Below are 16305 nucleotides of genomic sequence, written 5' to 3' on the forward strand. Positions count from 1 at the left end.
TCTTTTCCAGTGATCGGAGCTGCTCCTGCTCGGTAAACACAAAAGGTAAGTTGCTCTTCCCCCTAGCAGGAGGCGGCAGGTGCTGGTGTGATCCTCCGGCTCCCAACCAGAGCTCAAACCAGGGTATGCCAACCTCTGGCATCTTGGTGTACCATTGGGACTTGATCAGGTGCAGATCAGTGTGCAGGCTCAACAATAGCTCTCATAGGTTAGTCCTGTTGGCTTTGCAAATGTTTTTTTTTACATGTCATACTAAGAAAACCTGCACTCCTACGCTGAGGAACCCCAGCATATTTGACAGGAATTTATATGAATCAGTTTACCAAATAAGAATTTATGTGAACGTCTGGAAAACTATTACTCTGCGTTGTGTAATAAAGTACTCCTTTTATACCCCTGTACCTTCAATAGATGTGCAGATGATGAGCCAAGACTTTGTGCTCAGATACAGCATTATCTGATACTCCATCAAATATTTTACTTATGAAAAAAAGCTTTGGAAAGACAGGCAATTAGTAAGCGAACACTGAAGGATGAAACGCCCTAGCGCGTTCTGGGTGGTACTTCAAAGGAGATATCGCTCTTCGAAGTTATGTGAAGCTTGAAATATCAACGATTGTGACCTTGTATTACACTGATTATGATCACTGAGTACTTTGTCCTGTGATGATCCCGAAGATTAATCCAAACTTAACAGTATCACTCCAGTCAGTGGATTCAGGCAAGTATCAACACTTCGGTAATGTCTGCCTGTTCTCATTCCCTCTGCAGCTGCCATTCAGAGAATGTTACATGCTGGGTCTGAGCCAGGACTGCAGGGATTATTCTCAAATCCCATTCGCTTGGCATCCAGAAGTAAGGTAGCATCCCAAACCCCTGGATTGAGTTCCAGGGTTTTGAATTATTGTAACATAGATGGGCTCCATGCTCCAGTGCTGGGTAGTAGGTTTAGAGGACACAGATCCAGGTAGTCGTGTAAACAGAGTGGTCCATGTTGAGGATAGTATGTGGTGGTGATTAAATGAAATGGGTCCTTTTAAGTTAGTAATGGCTGCTTACATTAACCCCTTCGCTGGCAGGCCTTTTTTTGGCTATTTGGGGCAGGGCGCGCTTAGGCCTGCATAACTTTTTGTCCACAAAAGCTACCCATGCCAAATTTGCGTCCATTTTCCCAACATCCTAGGGATTCTAGAGGTACCCAGAGTTTTTGGTGGTTCCCCTGAAGGAGACTGAGAAATTAGCGAAAATGGAGTTTAAAAAAAAAAATGGGGAAAAAGGGCTGCAGAAGAATGCTTGTGGCTTTTTCCCTGAAAATGGCATCAACAAAGGGGTTGCAGTGCTAAAATCACCAGCTTCCCATCTTTCAGGAACAGGCAGACTTGAATCAGAAAACCCAATTTTTCAACAGAATTTTGGCATTTTACTGGGACATACCCCATTTTTACGATTTGTTTGTGCTTTCAGCCTCCTTCCAGTCAGTGACAGAAATGGGTGTGAAACCAATACTAGATCCCAGAAAGCTAAACAGTTCTGCAAAGTAGACAAAATTCTGAATTGAGCAAGGGGTAATTTGTGTATATCCTACAAGGGTTTCCTACAGAAAATAACAGCTGAAATAAAATAAAAAAAATTGAAATTGAGGTGAAAAAAACAGCCATTTTTCTCCACGTTTTACTCTGTAACTTTTTCCTGCAATGTCAGATTTTTTAAAGCAATATACCGTTATGTCTGCTGGACTCCTCAGGTTGCGGGGATATATAGGGCTTGTAGGTTCATCAAGAACCCTAGGTACCCAGAGCCAATAAATGAGTTTCAACTTGCAATGGGTTTTCATTCTATACTGGGTATACAGCAGTTAATTTGCTGAAATATAAAGAGTGAAAAATAGGTATCAAGAAAACCTGTGTATTGCCAAAATGGGCACAAGATAATGTGTTGAGAAGCAGTAATTATTTGCACATCTCTGAATTCCGGGGTGCCTATGGTAGCAAGTGAATTACAGGACATTTCTCACATAGACGTCTTTTTTTACACACTATCTTACATTTGGAAGGAAAACAAGTATAGAAAGACAAGGGGCAATAACACTTGTTTTGCTATTCTGTGTTCCCCCAAGTCTCCCTATAGAAATGGTACCTCACTTGGTGGGCAGGCCTAATGCTCGCGACAGGAAACGCAACTTGGACACATCACATTTTTACATTGAAATCTGACATGTTTTTTTGCAAACTGCCTAGCTGTAGATTTTGGCCTCTAGCTCAACCGGCACCTAGGGAAACCTACCAAACCTGCGCATATTTGCAAACTAGACACCTAGGGTAATCCAAGATGGGGTGATTTGTGGGGCTCTCTCCAGGTTCTGTTACCCAGAATCCTTTGCAAACCTCAAAATGTGGCCAAAAAACACTTTTTGCTCTCATTTCGGTGACAGAAAGTTCTGGAATCTGAGAGGAGCCACAAATTTCCTTCCACCCAGCACTTCCCCAAGTCTCCCAATAAAAATGGTACCTCACTTGTGTGGTTCGGCGTAGTGCTTGCGAAAGGAAATGCCCCAAAACACTATCTGGACACATCAGAACTATCAAATACAAATATTTTTGGGGGTGGGGGGGGCACCTGCGTTTTTTTTTTTTGTCCTGGGTTCAGCAGCCATCTAGGGAAACCTACCAAACACAGACATTTCTGAAAACTAGACACCCAGGGGAGTCCAGGGAGGTGTGACCTGTGTGGATCCCCCAATGTTTTCTTACCCAGAATCCTCAGCAAACCTCAAATTTATCTCAAAAATAACTTTTTTCCCACATTTCTGTTTGGGATCACCGCACCGGGACAAATTTCCTACCACCCAACATTCCCCTCAGTGTCCCAGTAAAAATGATACCTCACTTGTGTAGGTGGGCCCAAGAGCCTGTGACAGGGAAGAGCCAAAAACATGTCGAAATTGAGGGGGAACCAAAGCAAGTCCAAAAGGGCAGTTTGAAAAAAAACATTTTTAGGCTGACAAATGCAGCTGAATTTTTATCGGTATAGATGAGACAATGTTTGGTGGTAGGAATTTTGTGGATTCCTGCAGATTCCGGAAGGTTCCATCACAAAAATGTGGGAAAAATGTGCGATTTCCAGCAAAGTTGGAGGTTTGCAGGGCATTGTTGGTCAGAAAATGGTGCGGTGCATGTGAAGCACACCACGCTGGACTCACCCAGATGTTTAGTTTTCAGATGTGTCTTAAGTCTTGTGGATTTTGTACATAGCAGCGTCCCAAAGCCAGAAAAGTGCAGCCCTCACCATTCCAAGTGGGGCGATTTTTAGAGTTACCAAGCTCTCATGGCCCAAATGTAAAACCAAAATATATATGTACATATATATTATAGATATATATATATATATATTATTATAGATATATAGATAGAGATATTTGTTTTTCCCACTGGAAAAAAACCCCAAAGGTTACAGAGGCGTTATAGTTAGGTTCAGGTTTTACACATGCAGAACCATCGAAATTCAGGGACGGATCCCTGTGCTACTCCCCAAAAACGTTTTTGGGCAATTTCATGCCCATAAGAGGGGGTCCATCACCAGAGAGCCCTCCATCAGTCTCATGAGGTCAGTATACCTCTATCCTGACCCTTTATATCCTATTTACACTTTAATATCCCCCCAGCCTCCCTCACCCTGGCACCATGTCCCGATTCACAGAATGGTGACCATAACTTTCCTCTCTGCGGCCAGCAAATCACGACATTGCTGTTGGAGCATGGATCCTCTGTTGTGGTTCCACGTCTCTAGATATACATAAATCTTTTTTCGCTATTATATCAAAAACTATTCATCAGATTTACACCAAATTAACAAAAACACTCTTCCTGGACCATGATCTAGCTTTCCGCCATATTTGGTGTAATTCTGTTCAGTGGTTTGTGTAATCCTTTTCAGCACGGTTTGGGACCCCCACCCACTTTTTCTCAGCTCCTGCTTGATGAAATCACCCGGCAACGTTCCAGACAGCAGCTTAAGCGAATAGCAAACTAGTTTTGGAAATTATGTGAAGATTCGTCAGACGGTGCCAAAGTTATTAGCAAAACAAGAAATGCTTTTCCTACGCAAACTACGCCCTAACTATAACTACCTGCTGGCGACCGCAACTAGGCAACATATATGTACATTGTCTGGCGTGTGAAGGTTTTTCTCACTTTGAATGGTCTGTTAAGGACAAGATTGTAGACTGGATAGGTCCTTGGCTCAGCTTTGTATGTCTTCTGTTAAAACTTTGCAGCGTGTTGTCATTGAAAGTTTTACTTAATTCTGTCCCATGTTCTTAAAGAATGTTAAGTGTTGTTGGAGCTTTCTGAGAAGAACCGGGTAGGTAATGCCTGATTGGCATCGTCTCAATAATACACAACATGTCTGCATAAATATTTGTTATTTGAGGGTATTCGGCTTGCTCTCAGTTTTGTTTCTCTCTCTCACGTTTAAGGCTGTATGTCTCACCACATAAGACGTGTGCTGCTGAGCAGAAGCCAGAGACCCCTTTGCAGTGGTGCCGGCAGGTACTGGATCACCACAGTCCAGAGACGGAGACTGCGTGTCGCAATCTGATCAGCAGAATTGACCAAGGTACGCGGAGGCCGCTTTGTCCAGTGTTCAGGCGATAGGATTCTTACGCACCCTTGCACCTCTGTCATGAATCTGATAGAAGTATTTGGTTTTCATTACATTTCGGTTAGATCATTTCAGAAAACTGAGTTGCTTTTTTGTGCCGTCTCAATTCACTGTTTTGCTGTCGTTAACAGAAATGATAAAGTACCCTTAAAGTAGACTTTTTTATAACCTCTGCCTAGTAAAAGATGGACAGAAATCTAATCTGGCCATACAGTCAAGATGCAAAGTGTTTGCAGGGCTTTTTGGATGAATATTTTTACCTACAGAATCCTCATCTTACTCTTCCCAGGTGCTATGTTGGATCTAGAAGCTCTTGAAACAGCTTTTGTGCGCTTTTAGGTGGCATCATCGCCGTGCCATCTGCTTCTGTTTACTCGGTCCTGCCTTGAATGTGAAGGCATTGATCCTCATGCATGTGCCACGCGTGCCCACTCTCAGATCCTTTTCTTCCACAACTTTGACGCAGATCTGGAGGTTAACTCCTACCGATATCAGTGGTTCCTTCTTTCTAATTTCTTATCACACCCTAGCGGGGAAGATGCCACCAAAGACGAGAGGTTTTAAAGTCTGCCGTTCTTGTAGAACACAGATGGCCGCCACCAGTCATTGGCAAAACTCATTTGGATATCTGGTTCGCTCCCATGTGACCAGATAGTTTCATCCAGCGGTGCCCAATCTCTCTTCTGTGGCGACCCCTCTTCAGTGTTCCTGGGAGGACCTCCTTCTATAGAGAGCACGATTCTGATGTTTCATACCCTGCCTAGATTCTCAGTGTCCTTCCTTCACTCTCTTGTGACTAAGGTCGCCTTCTCTTCGCTGATATTTATCCGCCGACGGTGGAACTAGCACAGTCGGTGATCTGCAGCTGCCCCATAAGTGAACTGGTGGTGTTGGTACTCTTTGTGCTTTTGTGTTGACACTCAGACTGCACGTCCTCTGCTTTGGACTATCAGATACATGCTTCTGTACCGCCAAGTGGGGGGGGGGGAAGCGGCATTGCTGAAGATATGTCCGCTGCCCACAGCAACCAGCACCATTCAGTAGGAGTCAGCCAAGCCATGGAGTAAAGTAGACTTCAGTTTCCTCATGTTCCTGCCTTAGCAGTTCGTGATCACCTTCCTCTTCAAACTGTGTGGATAAAGCACTATTGTCCTGCCCACCTGAGAAGTAATTTCTTATGATAACACGTCCTAGTACAGAGCGACAAGGGTGCAAATTATCAATGGCTTTCATTAGAATATAGGCCAAAGAAAAGTCATAACTGTAAGTGAATGACCGTCGACCTTTGGCCTGCCATACTTGGCACTTGCCTCATACGTTTGTTGGCATTAGACGATTTGGGGTGGTTCTGTTTGAGGGACAAATGTTTACCCCACAGATTACAGTTCTAATTCATAGGTGCTGGTTTCCCCTTCACAAGAGTGCCCCTCAACTCGCAGCTTTTTCATTAACTGGTTCGATCTGTCTGTATGCCGCGAAGAAACCACAAGGTATTACTCCAGCAGAACACACTTTTTTGAGGCAGCCAATCTGTCAACAATACTGCAAATGTTGCACAGGCTTCCATGTCTTCAGTCCTCTGATGAATGTTTTATGTGGGCTCAGGGGCTCCATGTATGCACCCCCGCTCGCCAGCTTTCATTACAACCTGTTTTCAGAACTATCCCTCTGTATGACCCTGTTTGTGGGCATATTAGAGGACCAGAAGAGCTTACATAGTAGAGTGTTTGCAGTTTTGACTCCAGGGAAAGTACACCGCTTTCACCTTTGCTGTTGGATCTAGGCCACGCGATCCCGCTGTTCTCAAGAAGCCTGATAAAGGGGTGGTGTGATATAGGAATCAAATATAAGAATAGCAGAGCTTGAAATGATACCACCCATTAGAAGGTCACATTTAGCACAACGTAAATGTCTTGTCTTAAGGTAAGAAATGTGAATGTCCTATATCTTTATTTTATTCTACGCTAATACGCCCTTTAGTTTCCCCATTTCGAAGCCTGCGTCTAACAATCTCATGTTTGTTGGCGTTTGTCTCTCACCTCTTGAGTGGGTTAACGGATGCACGTGACCAGCAGTAGCTGCTACATTCAGTAGTGGTAGTGTGAGGCAGTCATGTTTTCATGATCAGTTCTTGGGAAGCTCATTTCACCTCCATCAGTGTAAAGGATACCTGTGAAGCAGCTTCCATGCCTAGAGCAGGGTTTTCTCTAGAGTCACTCCCTACTTCTTTAGAAAAGGCAGAGTCCAACTTGTCTTTCCGTAAGATCCCTTGTACTTGATAGAGAAGGTGTCGGCAACATATTGGGCCCGGGCAAGAGGCGGCCTGGGAGAACCTCGGGACATGGCGAGCTGTCGACTTGAATCCATGTGACACGTTTCACTCGTTTCTTTGAGGCAGTTACCATCTCTAGGCGTTGACTCAGCCAGTGGTTGTCCTGCAGGATTCGTCTCTCTGGATTGTCATATGCAACTTAGGCACTTTCATATCTGGTAATACCTCGCACTGTTCTGTCCAGGTCTTTGGATGGCTTCACCCGTTGCTTTTACTCTCTCTCTGTCAACCTATTCAGGGGGTCCCACAAGACTCTGTTTACCTGAATCTCCCCTGTTCCACTTACTGTTTTCATTTCTTCTTCAGACTCTTTACGTGTCTGTGCTGACGCCACTCAAATCCTTCCTCAGTTCCTGCATGACTTATTCCTGTGCCCTCCCCCTTCCTCTGCCACTTTTACATTTCACCCTCTATCACTCTGTCAGCTCCTTACTGCAAGCTTCTGTGATCCAATGCCAGTTTGCATCTATACTGTCTCACACTCATTGAAACTCAAACGTATTTGTAGTCGGCAACCTTGCGTTCTTCGCTGCAAACATGTATTTTCACTCTTCTCCCGCCTGATTTACTGCTCTGCTAGACTTCTCATATTTTAATATTTTAGGCATCCTGCCCTTTCCATTTTCTGTTATCCCTCTTTGTCTTCTAACCCCGACTTCTCTACGAAGAGAATCATTTCCTTCTCGCTTTTGGTATTGTTTAATTTGATTACTTTTTGTTTAACATAAATAAGCACAGAATAAAGTAGTTGTAAACAACAAACTTAAGCAGTGGTCACATAGCAGCTGTTTCAAGGAGCATCAGTTATAAACATGTGAGAAGGTAATCATATCCTTAAAAGTGTTTACATAAAAACTGAAGCATAAAGAGACCTTTTACAGGCACAGATTAATGTAGTCTTTGTCACAACAACCCTGCTGACACCCAATGGGGTTTGTCCAAGGGTGTCCCTAGGTACTTGATGCCAATGGGGACAGTTTCAGTATGAGCACTTTGAACAGTTCTCTCAAGCACTGGTGATTCTAGACTTCACGCATTACTTTTCTCTTTATTAAATTAGTTTTGTACCTAAAAGGAGTCTCAGATCGCTCAATCCCTGTTAGGTTTCGCCTGAGACTAACTTTTTAAATCTAGCACTCTTTGCAGGCCCTCTCTACCACTCTCCGTCACTCCCACCCTTGCTTCATCAAAGTCCCTCCCACCCCCCTTTGCTTCATTGTTGCTTGCCCCTGTCTCTCTCCATTCCCCCCGCGATCTTGGTGCTTGCTTGGTCTCTCCAACCTCCTCCTTGCTTGACCCTATCCCTTCAACCCACTTTTGCTTCATTGTTGCTTGCCCCTCTCTCTCTCTCTCTCTCTACCATGCGACCTTGTTGCTTGCTTGGTCTCTCCAGCCTCCTCCTTGCTTGTCCCTATCCCTCCCACCACCTCCTGCGTCCTTCTTTCTTCCCCCCACCCCTGGACGTCAGGAACAAAAAAAAAGTGCTATAACGCAGCCTGCACTGGCCACTTCTCAGCACTTTTTTCATTAACAACTCCCCTCTTAGCCCGCCAACCCCCCTTTGTCTTGCCCACCCCGTCCTTCAGAAAAGAAGCAGTATGACTCCGCTTGTGCTGTCCACGTCATTGTGCTTTTTTTTCTTCACTTTGAGCCATGTGTCAGAGCAGCCCGCGTTGCTGTTCAACATGTCTAAAAAAACATTGACAAAGCCAATAACAGCCAGTCGATGTCGCATAGACAAAACCTATTATCTTTGCCAATTCTTTGTTTTTAAAATGCATGTTTTGATACGGAACAATATGTGAAGAAACCAAGAGCAAAGACTCATCTAATTATGACCCAGTATTAAAAATAACATATCCCCCCTTTGCTGTACGCACCCAGCTTTTATATCTGCAAATTCTGAATGTTTACAAATGTCCTAAATAAATAGAACAAATTGACCAAATAAAGGTGTTTTAGCCACTTAACATTTATTCCAGGCAGTCTTAACTTGTTTATTCTTCCTTCTGAGCAGCATGTCTGTCTAGACCAGATTTGGCTTTGCCCGTGGAGGTGCAGACTGTGTTCTTTTAATCATGTGAACATTGTTCTCCTTCAGTCCAAGCCTTCTACGTCTTCCCAGCCTCTGCTGCTTCCCCTCAGAGGTGGACTGTCTGGTGCTGCAGTTGTCGAGTTTCTTGATTTATCACCATTGTGACATTTTGAAAACATCCTGGGTCTCAGCTGTTTGTAACAGATAGCAGAGGCCCATCCAGTTCCTTTGGCCCGCCTTCATGAGTGCCTTTTGATAGTTAAAAGGCAATTGCTCGGTGTCTTCAGTGGATTCCAGGTAGTGCCTTGCCTTGTTTGTGTGCCTAGAAGGTGTAATCTCTCACCTTTGGGGCTCTACAAATAAGTTGTAGTCAGTGTCATGGGTTCTGGGCTTCTGTACATGTTAATGTGATTAAAACCCTGCCTTTCTACCACAGAAATCCTTATTCACTGAACTATAAACAAATTATTAATATTCCTTGAGCCTTGCACTGGCTTTAGGACCGCCGCTTGTGAATATGAATCTTAAGTAATGTGAATCTTTTGTGGCTTTAGTTGTACAGCTGGTCTGTAGAGTGCCTTGTGCAGCTGAAGAGTGTAGTCGGTGTCTGTACTCTGATTGTTGCCTGTCTTGTTCTTCTGTGTCTAACAGAATCTAACATGAAATGCTTGTTCTTTGCTCTCTTCTTTAGCGAGTAGGTGGAAAAGCCTGTATTGCAGTCCTTTGCCGTCGCCGAGTGCTCCTCAACCGAATGCAGAGGCAAGCACCTGTAGCAATGCACTAAACTCACCCGGCTACCTCAAATCAACTAACAAATCACTACTAACCTGTGGCAGCTCAGGTACGGCACGATGAAGAGAGCCAAGCGCAAATGCTTTTATAATGAAACTTTTGTTCTGTTATTTATTTGTACTTTCAAGAACTGTGCATGGTCTCACTAGGTGAGTACTTGTTGGATTAATCAAGAGTTTGCTACACATCACTTCTTGGATACATTTTATTCCCAAGCATTTGGCTGGAATATTTCATGAAACCATCAGCATCATGGTGTCATGGAGCCTTTCTACCTCCTTTACACATACTTTACTCTCTGTTTACTATCTCGTCAGTCCAAGCCAGGCTATCTCTTCTACCTCGTGCTGCGGGAGAGACCCTGTCCTACTCACTCAAATCTTGGAAGAATTTCCAAAGAGTTGAACAGTTGGACAGTCCTAAACAGGAGTTCTAGGCTTGTGGGATCCTCCCAGTCTGGAAAGGCTGGCCTTGGGAGCAGGTGCAGTGCACGGAGAGGCTTGATTCAGGTCTCTTCCATAGTTAACCCTCCCAGTGCAATGGAACAAATGTCTCTTCCGATGCATAACATGTTAGACACCCATTCACTGTGCATACATCACTTTGAAAACATTACTTTCTTAGGGAAAGTTCCCACAGACCTTACCACTCGCAGGTTGCAGTTGTCCCACTCCGCCTGATGCACCTCGCGTACCTTGTGGATCTGGTAGCTGCTGAAGTGTGTAGTGGACAGCAGAGGAGACCTCGTGCTCCCTCAGGGGCTTGTCTGCAGTCTGAAAGGCTCATAATGAATGTAGGCAAGAAAAAGGAAGAAAGACTGCCCGGGTGATCTTCTTCTGTACGGAGTAGTGAGGCGAGTGGGAAATGAATTAACCACCATGCTCATCTCCTTGTTTGACTTTAAATTTAAATGTAGAATGAAGCAAACTGAAGGAAAACCATAATAAAACTACTTTTCACATTCTGATGCAATAAGCTGCTTGTCACTGACATAAAACCAAGCAATAAATATACTGCTTCTAGCAAATTTAGAAAGTAGGAAATGGCATTTAATCTAGCAAAATAGAAAGGTAATATATAAAAAATAAATAAAAAGTTAAAGGTCTGCAAGATAAAAAGTAGGGTTGCCTCTATATTATTGGTTTCTTTTTTACTTGAGACACTGAAATAAACAAAGACTATGTCAAATATTTAAAGCGCCAAAGAAGCACCTGTCATGGCGTGCTAAAATCACAGTGAAGATTCATAGATGAGAACAAGCACTGATAAAGCAAATAGGTCTCACAGATGAGCTATTGGCTTTGTCAGTGCATTTTAGCCATGTTGTATAGCAGCACAGCTGAAAGTTGACAGGAAGGGAAAAATGAGACAACACTAGGACATAGGCAGGAGGGGGCAAGCAGCAAGGGAGGACGGGAGAGGGAGCAGGCTAGCAGGGACAGAGGGTGGAGGGAAAGGGCAAGCAAAAACTGAGCGGGACTGGAGGTAGCAAGCAACAACAACTGAGTGGGACAGGAGCCGGCAAGCTGCAACACTGAGCAGGAATGGAGGGGGCAAGCAACAAAACTGAGTGGGAGGATGAAAGGAAGGGGGTAAGCTACAACACAGAGAAACAGGAGTAGCCAAGCAACAGCATGGAGAGGTACAGAAAGGGCAAGCAACAAAACTGAGTGGGACTGGAGGGAGCAAACAACAACACAGAGGAACAGGAGTGGCAAAGCAACAGCGTGGAGAGGTACGGAAAGGGCAAGCAACAACACTGAGCGGGACTGGAGGGGGCAAGCAACAACACTGAGCGAGACTAGAGGGGGCAAGCAACAAAACTGAGCGGGACTGGAGGGAGCAAACAACAACACAGAGGAACAGGAGTGGCAAAGCAACAGCGTGGAGAGGTACGGAAAGGGCAAGCAACAACACTGAGCGGGACTGGAGGGAGCAAGCAACAATACTGAGCGGGACTGGAGGGAGCAAGCAACAATACTGAGCGGGACTGGAGGGAGCAAGCAACAATACTGAGCGGGACTGGAGGGATCAAGCAACAATACTGAGCGGGACTGGAGGGATCAAGTAACAACACTGAGAGGGACTGGAGGAGGGGCAAGCAACAACACTGAGAGGGACTGGAGGAGGGGCAAGCAACAACACTGAGAGGGACTGGAGGAGGGGCAAGCAACAACACTGAGAGGGACTGGAGGAGGGGCAAGCAACAACACTGAGAGGGACTGGAGGAGGGGCAAGCAACAACACTGAGAGGGACTGGAGGAGGGGCAAGCAACAACACTGAGAGGGACTGGAGGAGGGGCAAGCAACAACACTGAGAGGGACTGGAGGAGGGGCAAGCAACAACACTGAGAGGGACTGGAGGAGGGGCAAGCAACAACACTGAGAGGGACTGGAGGAGGGGCAAGCAACAACACAGAGGGACTGGAGGAGGGGCAAGCAACAACACAGAGGGACTGGAGGGGGGCAAGCAACAACACTGAGAGGGACTGGGGAGGGGCAAGCAACAACACAGAGGGACTGGGGAGGGGCAAGCAACAACACTGAGAGGGACTGGGTAGGGGCAAGCAACAACACTGAGTGGGACTGGAGGGGCAAGCAACAGCATGGAGAGGTATGGGAAGAGGCAGGCAACAACACTGAGTGGGACTGGAGGGAACAAGCAACAACACTGATTGGGACTGGAGGGAACAAGCAACAACACTGAGTGGGACTGGAGGGAACAAGCAACAACACTGAGTGGGACTGGAGGGAACAAGCAACAACACTGAGTGGGACTGGAGGGGGCAAGCAACAACACTGAGTGGGACTGGAGGGGGGCAAGCAACAACACTGAGAGGGACTGGAGGGGGGCAAGCAACAACACTGAGAGGGACTGGAGGGGGGCAAGCAACAACACTGAGAGGGACTGGAGGGGGGCAAGCAACAACACTGAGAGGGACTGGAGGGGGGCAAGCAACAACACTGAGTGGGACTGGAGGGGCAAGCAACAGCATGGAGAGGTATGGGAAGAGGCAAGCAACAACACTCAGCAGGAGTGGAGGGAGCAAGCAACAACACTGAGCGGGACTGGAGGGAGCAAGCAACAACACTGAGCGGGACTGGAGGGGGCAAGCAACAACACTCAGTGGGAAGGCAAAACGGAGGGGGCAAGCTACAACACAGAAGAACAGGAGTGGCCAAGCAACAGCATGGAGAGGGTCGGGAAGGGGCAAGCAACACTTGGAGGGACTGGGAAGGCAAGCAACAACACTGAGTGGGACTGTAGGGGTCACGCAACAACACAGAGGAACACAAGTTGCCAAGCAACAGCACGGAGAGGTATGGGAAGGGCAAGCAACAACACTGAGAGGGACTTGAGAGGGCAACAACACAGAATGACTAGGGAGGCAAGCAACAACATTGAGAGGGACGGGAGGGGCAAAACAACACAGAATGGGAAGGGGAAAGCAACAACATGAAGCAGGAACAGATGGTGAGAGAGAAGGGGCATGCAACAACACAGTGGGATAGGAAGGTAGGAGGAAAGCGGTAAGCAACAATCGGGAGAGGGACGGTGGAGGGCAAGCAAAAATACAGCACTCATGCAACAATGTTGATCCAGATAGTCAAGGTGCAAGCAACAGCGCAGACCTAGAAGGGGGGGACAACAATGCAGGGTGGGGGGGGGACAAACTACTCTGAGCAGGGCAGTGTGGGGGCAAGTAACAATGCAGAGCGAGAAGAGTGGGGGAACAAACCAGAAGCGGAGCTCAAGCATCAATAAGGATTGGGGTGAGGGGACCAACAACCCAGATCAGGACAAGAGTGGAAGCAACAACACAGAGCACAGTCGGGGTTGATGAGGGCAAGCAACAAGATGGAGCACAACAGAGAGTGAGCAAAGCCATATATGATCAAGGACTGGACTACATCACCACTGTCTACACTTCCACTGACCCACCAGACACCTGCGCTCTTCCTCTCGGGCCCTCACACACGCACCCAGAATCTGCCGCAGTGGTGGCCGCTCGTTTTCCTACATCGCCGCCAAGGCCTGGAATGACCTACCCCTCCCCCTCCTAACTGTACCTTTACTGGCAGACTTCAGAAAGAGACTCAAGACTTGGCTCTTCGACAGAGACCTCGCACGCCCATGCCCAGATACACCCCGGGGTTCAGCCAAGCGCTCTACAAATGGCTGACTGAGTGGAGAGTTAGCAACAAGACTGGGCACTATGACAAAGGGTGGATGTGAGGGCAAGCAACAAGGAGCACAACAGAGGATGGGTGAGGGGACAAGCAGCAACACTGAGGGAGGCAAGCAACAACACGTACAATGGGTTTGGGGCAAGCAACAACATGGATAGCGGCTGGGGACAAGCAACAACATGTACAATGGGTTTGGGGCAAGAAGCAACATGGACAGCGGCTGGGGACAAGCAGCAACATGGACAGCGGCTGGGGACAAGCAACAACATGTACAATGGGTTTGGGGCAAGCAGCAACATGGACAGCGGCTGGGGACAAGCAACAACATGGATAGCGGCTGGGGACAAGCAACAACATGTACAATGGGTTTGGGGCAAGCAGCAACATGGACAGCGGCTGGGGACAAGCAGCAACATGGACAGCGGCTGGGGACAAGCAGCAACATGGACAGCGGCAGGGGGCAAGCAACAATATGGACAGCGGTTGGGGACAAGCAACAACATGGAGGGGGACAAAAGAACACAGGTAAGAGATCGATACGATTGAGGGAGAAGCACATGATGGAGACTACCTATAAACACATGCACTCTAAGGGACTGCTTCAAATAAAAGAAAATCATTTATCAAGTATGATCAGTGGAAGCACACAAGTACTTGGGCCATGCTCCAGTGAAGGGACAAACACAGTAGGAGGAAATCAAGCTGCCACACGCTGACAAAAGAACCAAGGAAATGAGTGATGATGAAGCCAACCAACCATAAGCAATGCTCTAAGCTAACAAAATGTCTCACAAACCACAGCGCATCCTCTGCCTCAGGCCATACCTAAAAAGAAGCAAAAACCTGGAAGTTACACACCTGTTGTAAAGCTTCTCACAAAACAAAGCTCTGGACTACTGATGTTGTCAATCCTTGTTTAACAGGGATAAGTAACTTCATCTGTTTTGTATTTGCAAACACAAGACTGATATAGTTTGTTTCTTGTAATGTTTTAACTTCAATCAAGTTTAACAATCGACCCTGTGCATGGTGGGGGTTGGATTACTTATGGTAACTAAATATTACTTTATGGGGAAAAAAAAACTAGAAATTAACTGAAGCAAAAACAAAAGTTAAAGTAACTTTAACTGCTGCTCCTAATTAAACAGTGCTGCAGTTGTAGATGGCAAATGTCCAGGGGCAGTTGGGGGGGGGGGAGGGGATTACTGATACCCCTTTAAAAACGAAAAATAAAATAATCACCACAGGACTGTCGCTAGCATCGAGAGTATTCCTGTGTTTGTTTTGAAGTGAAATGTATGCAAATCGGTGTAGAGTGTGGCTAACAAGCAGTAACAAATCCAGTAGTTCTCAAAGGGCGAGACCTATTGGTGTTGCCAATGCTTGTCTTTTCTTGTCAGCTAAATTCTGGATATTATGCTTTGTGAGGAGGTCCTCTTATACGTTCGGTGTCCCGTTTGGGGCTTTGTCGTTTGTGAGCGAGCTGCGAATCCACCACGCGGTTTCAGTGATGTACACGTCAGAGAATTGATGGTCCTTCCTTGCACGATTCCACAAGTCATTCTCCATCTCTGACAGTCGGTTCAGCATCGTTGAATCGCATCTCGGCTGGTCCCTTCGCTGCAGGCTTCCTGCATGGGTGAGCCAAGAGTTGCTTTGCTTCAGCAGGTTTCTCATGGTGTCAGTGGCAGGGTGGAAGCCGTGGTGCCTTTGGGCATGTTCTTTTCCTGGAGCTGCCTTGACAATGAAACAAAGGTTTTCTGTTTAGGTTCTGGGACACTGGGTTTCATTACCTGAACTGCTCCTTGGGAGTTGGATCATGCTTGTGTGGGAGTGTAGAGGAGTTCTATCGCTTTAGAGAATATCTCCCTTTTGTATTCCCAGCAGTAAGTGGGTGATTTCACTTTTCCATAGGCGGCTTTCACATACTGGAACCGATGAGTGCGTGCGGTGCAGTCAGCGAGAGGATACCAGTGCTTCGCTGTCTCAACCAGCCATGCTTCGTACTCCCTGCTACCACAGTTTTTTTATTTCCAAGATACCTTTGCTCTTCATGTTGCTGGAGAAACCTCTCCTAAAAGTTTCACAGAGGTTACATCTTGCCATGTTTGCTGTACATGTGCCACCTGACACAAGATAGTTTCACAGAGGCTACATCTTGGCAGGTTTGCTGTACATGCGTCCACCTGACACGAGATAGTTTCACAGAGGCTACATCTTGGCATGTTTGCTGTACATGCGTCCACCTGACACGAGATAAAGTTTCACAGAGGCTACATCTTGGCAGGTTTGCTGT

At 46.3% G+C, this 16305-nt stretch overlaps 1 protein-coding gene across 2 annotated transcripts in view; it reads left to right on the forward strand.

The window, feature by feature from the left end:
- Window positions 1-16305, forward strand: part of LOC138262255 (SLAIN motif-containing protein-like) — a 128402-nt gene that overhangs the window by 57464 nt on the left and 54633 nt on the right. The window contains exons 3-4 of one of the 2 annotated variants that reach the window (XM_069212124.1): window positions 4475-4614; window positions 9718-9867. In XM_069212124.1, coding sequence (XP_069068225.1) covers window positions 4475-4614; window positions 9718-9867 — 290 coding nt within the window. The remainder of the gene's footprint in view (window positions 1-4474; window positions 4615-9717; window positions 9868-16305) is intronic. The other variant, XM_069212125.1, reaches the window with a different exon arrangement.

The sequence above is a fragment of the Pleurodeles waltl genome, chromosome 10, assembly GCF_031143425.1.
Source record: "Pleurodeles waltl isolate 20211129_DDA chromosome 10, aPleWal1.hap1.20221129, whole genome shotgun sequence".
NCBI lineage: Eukaryota > Metazoa > Chordata > Amphibia > Caudata > Salamandridae > Pleurodeles > Pleurodeles waltl.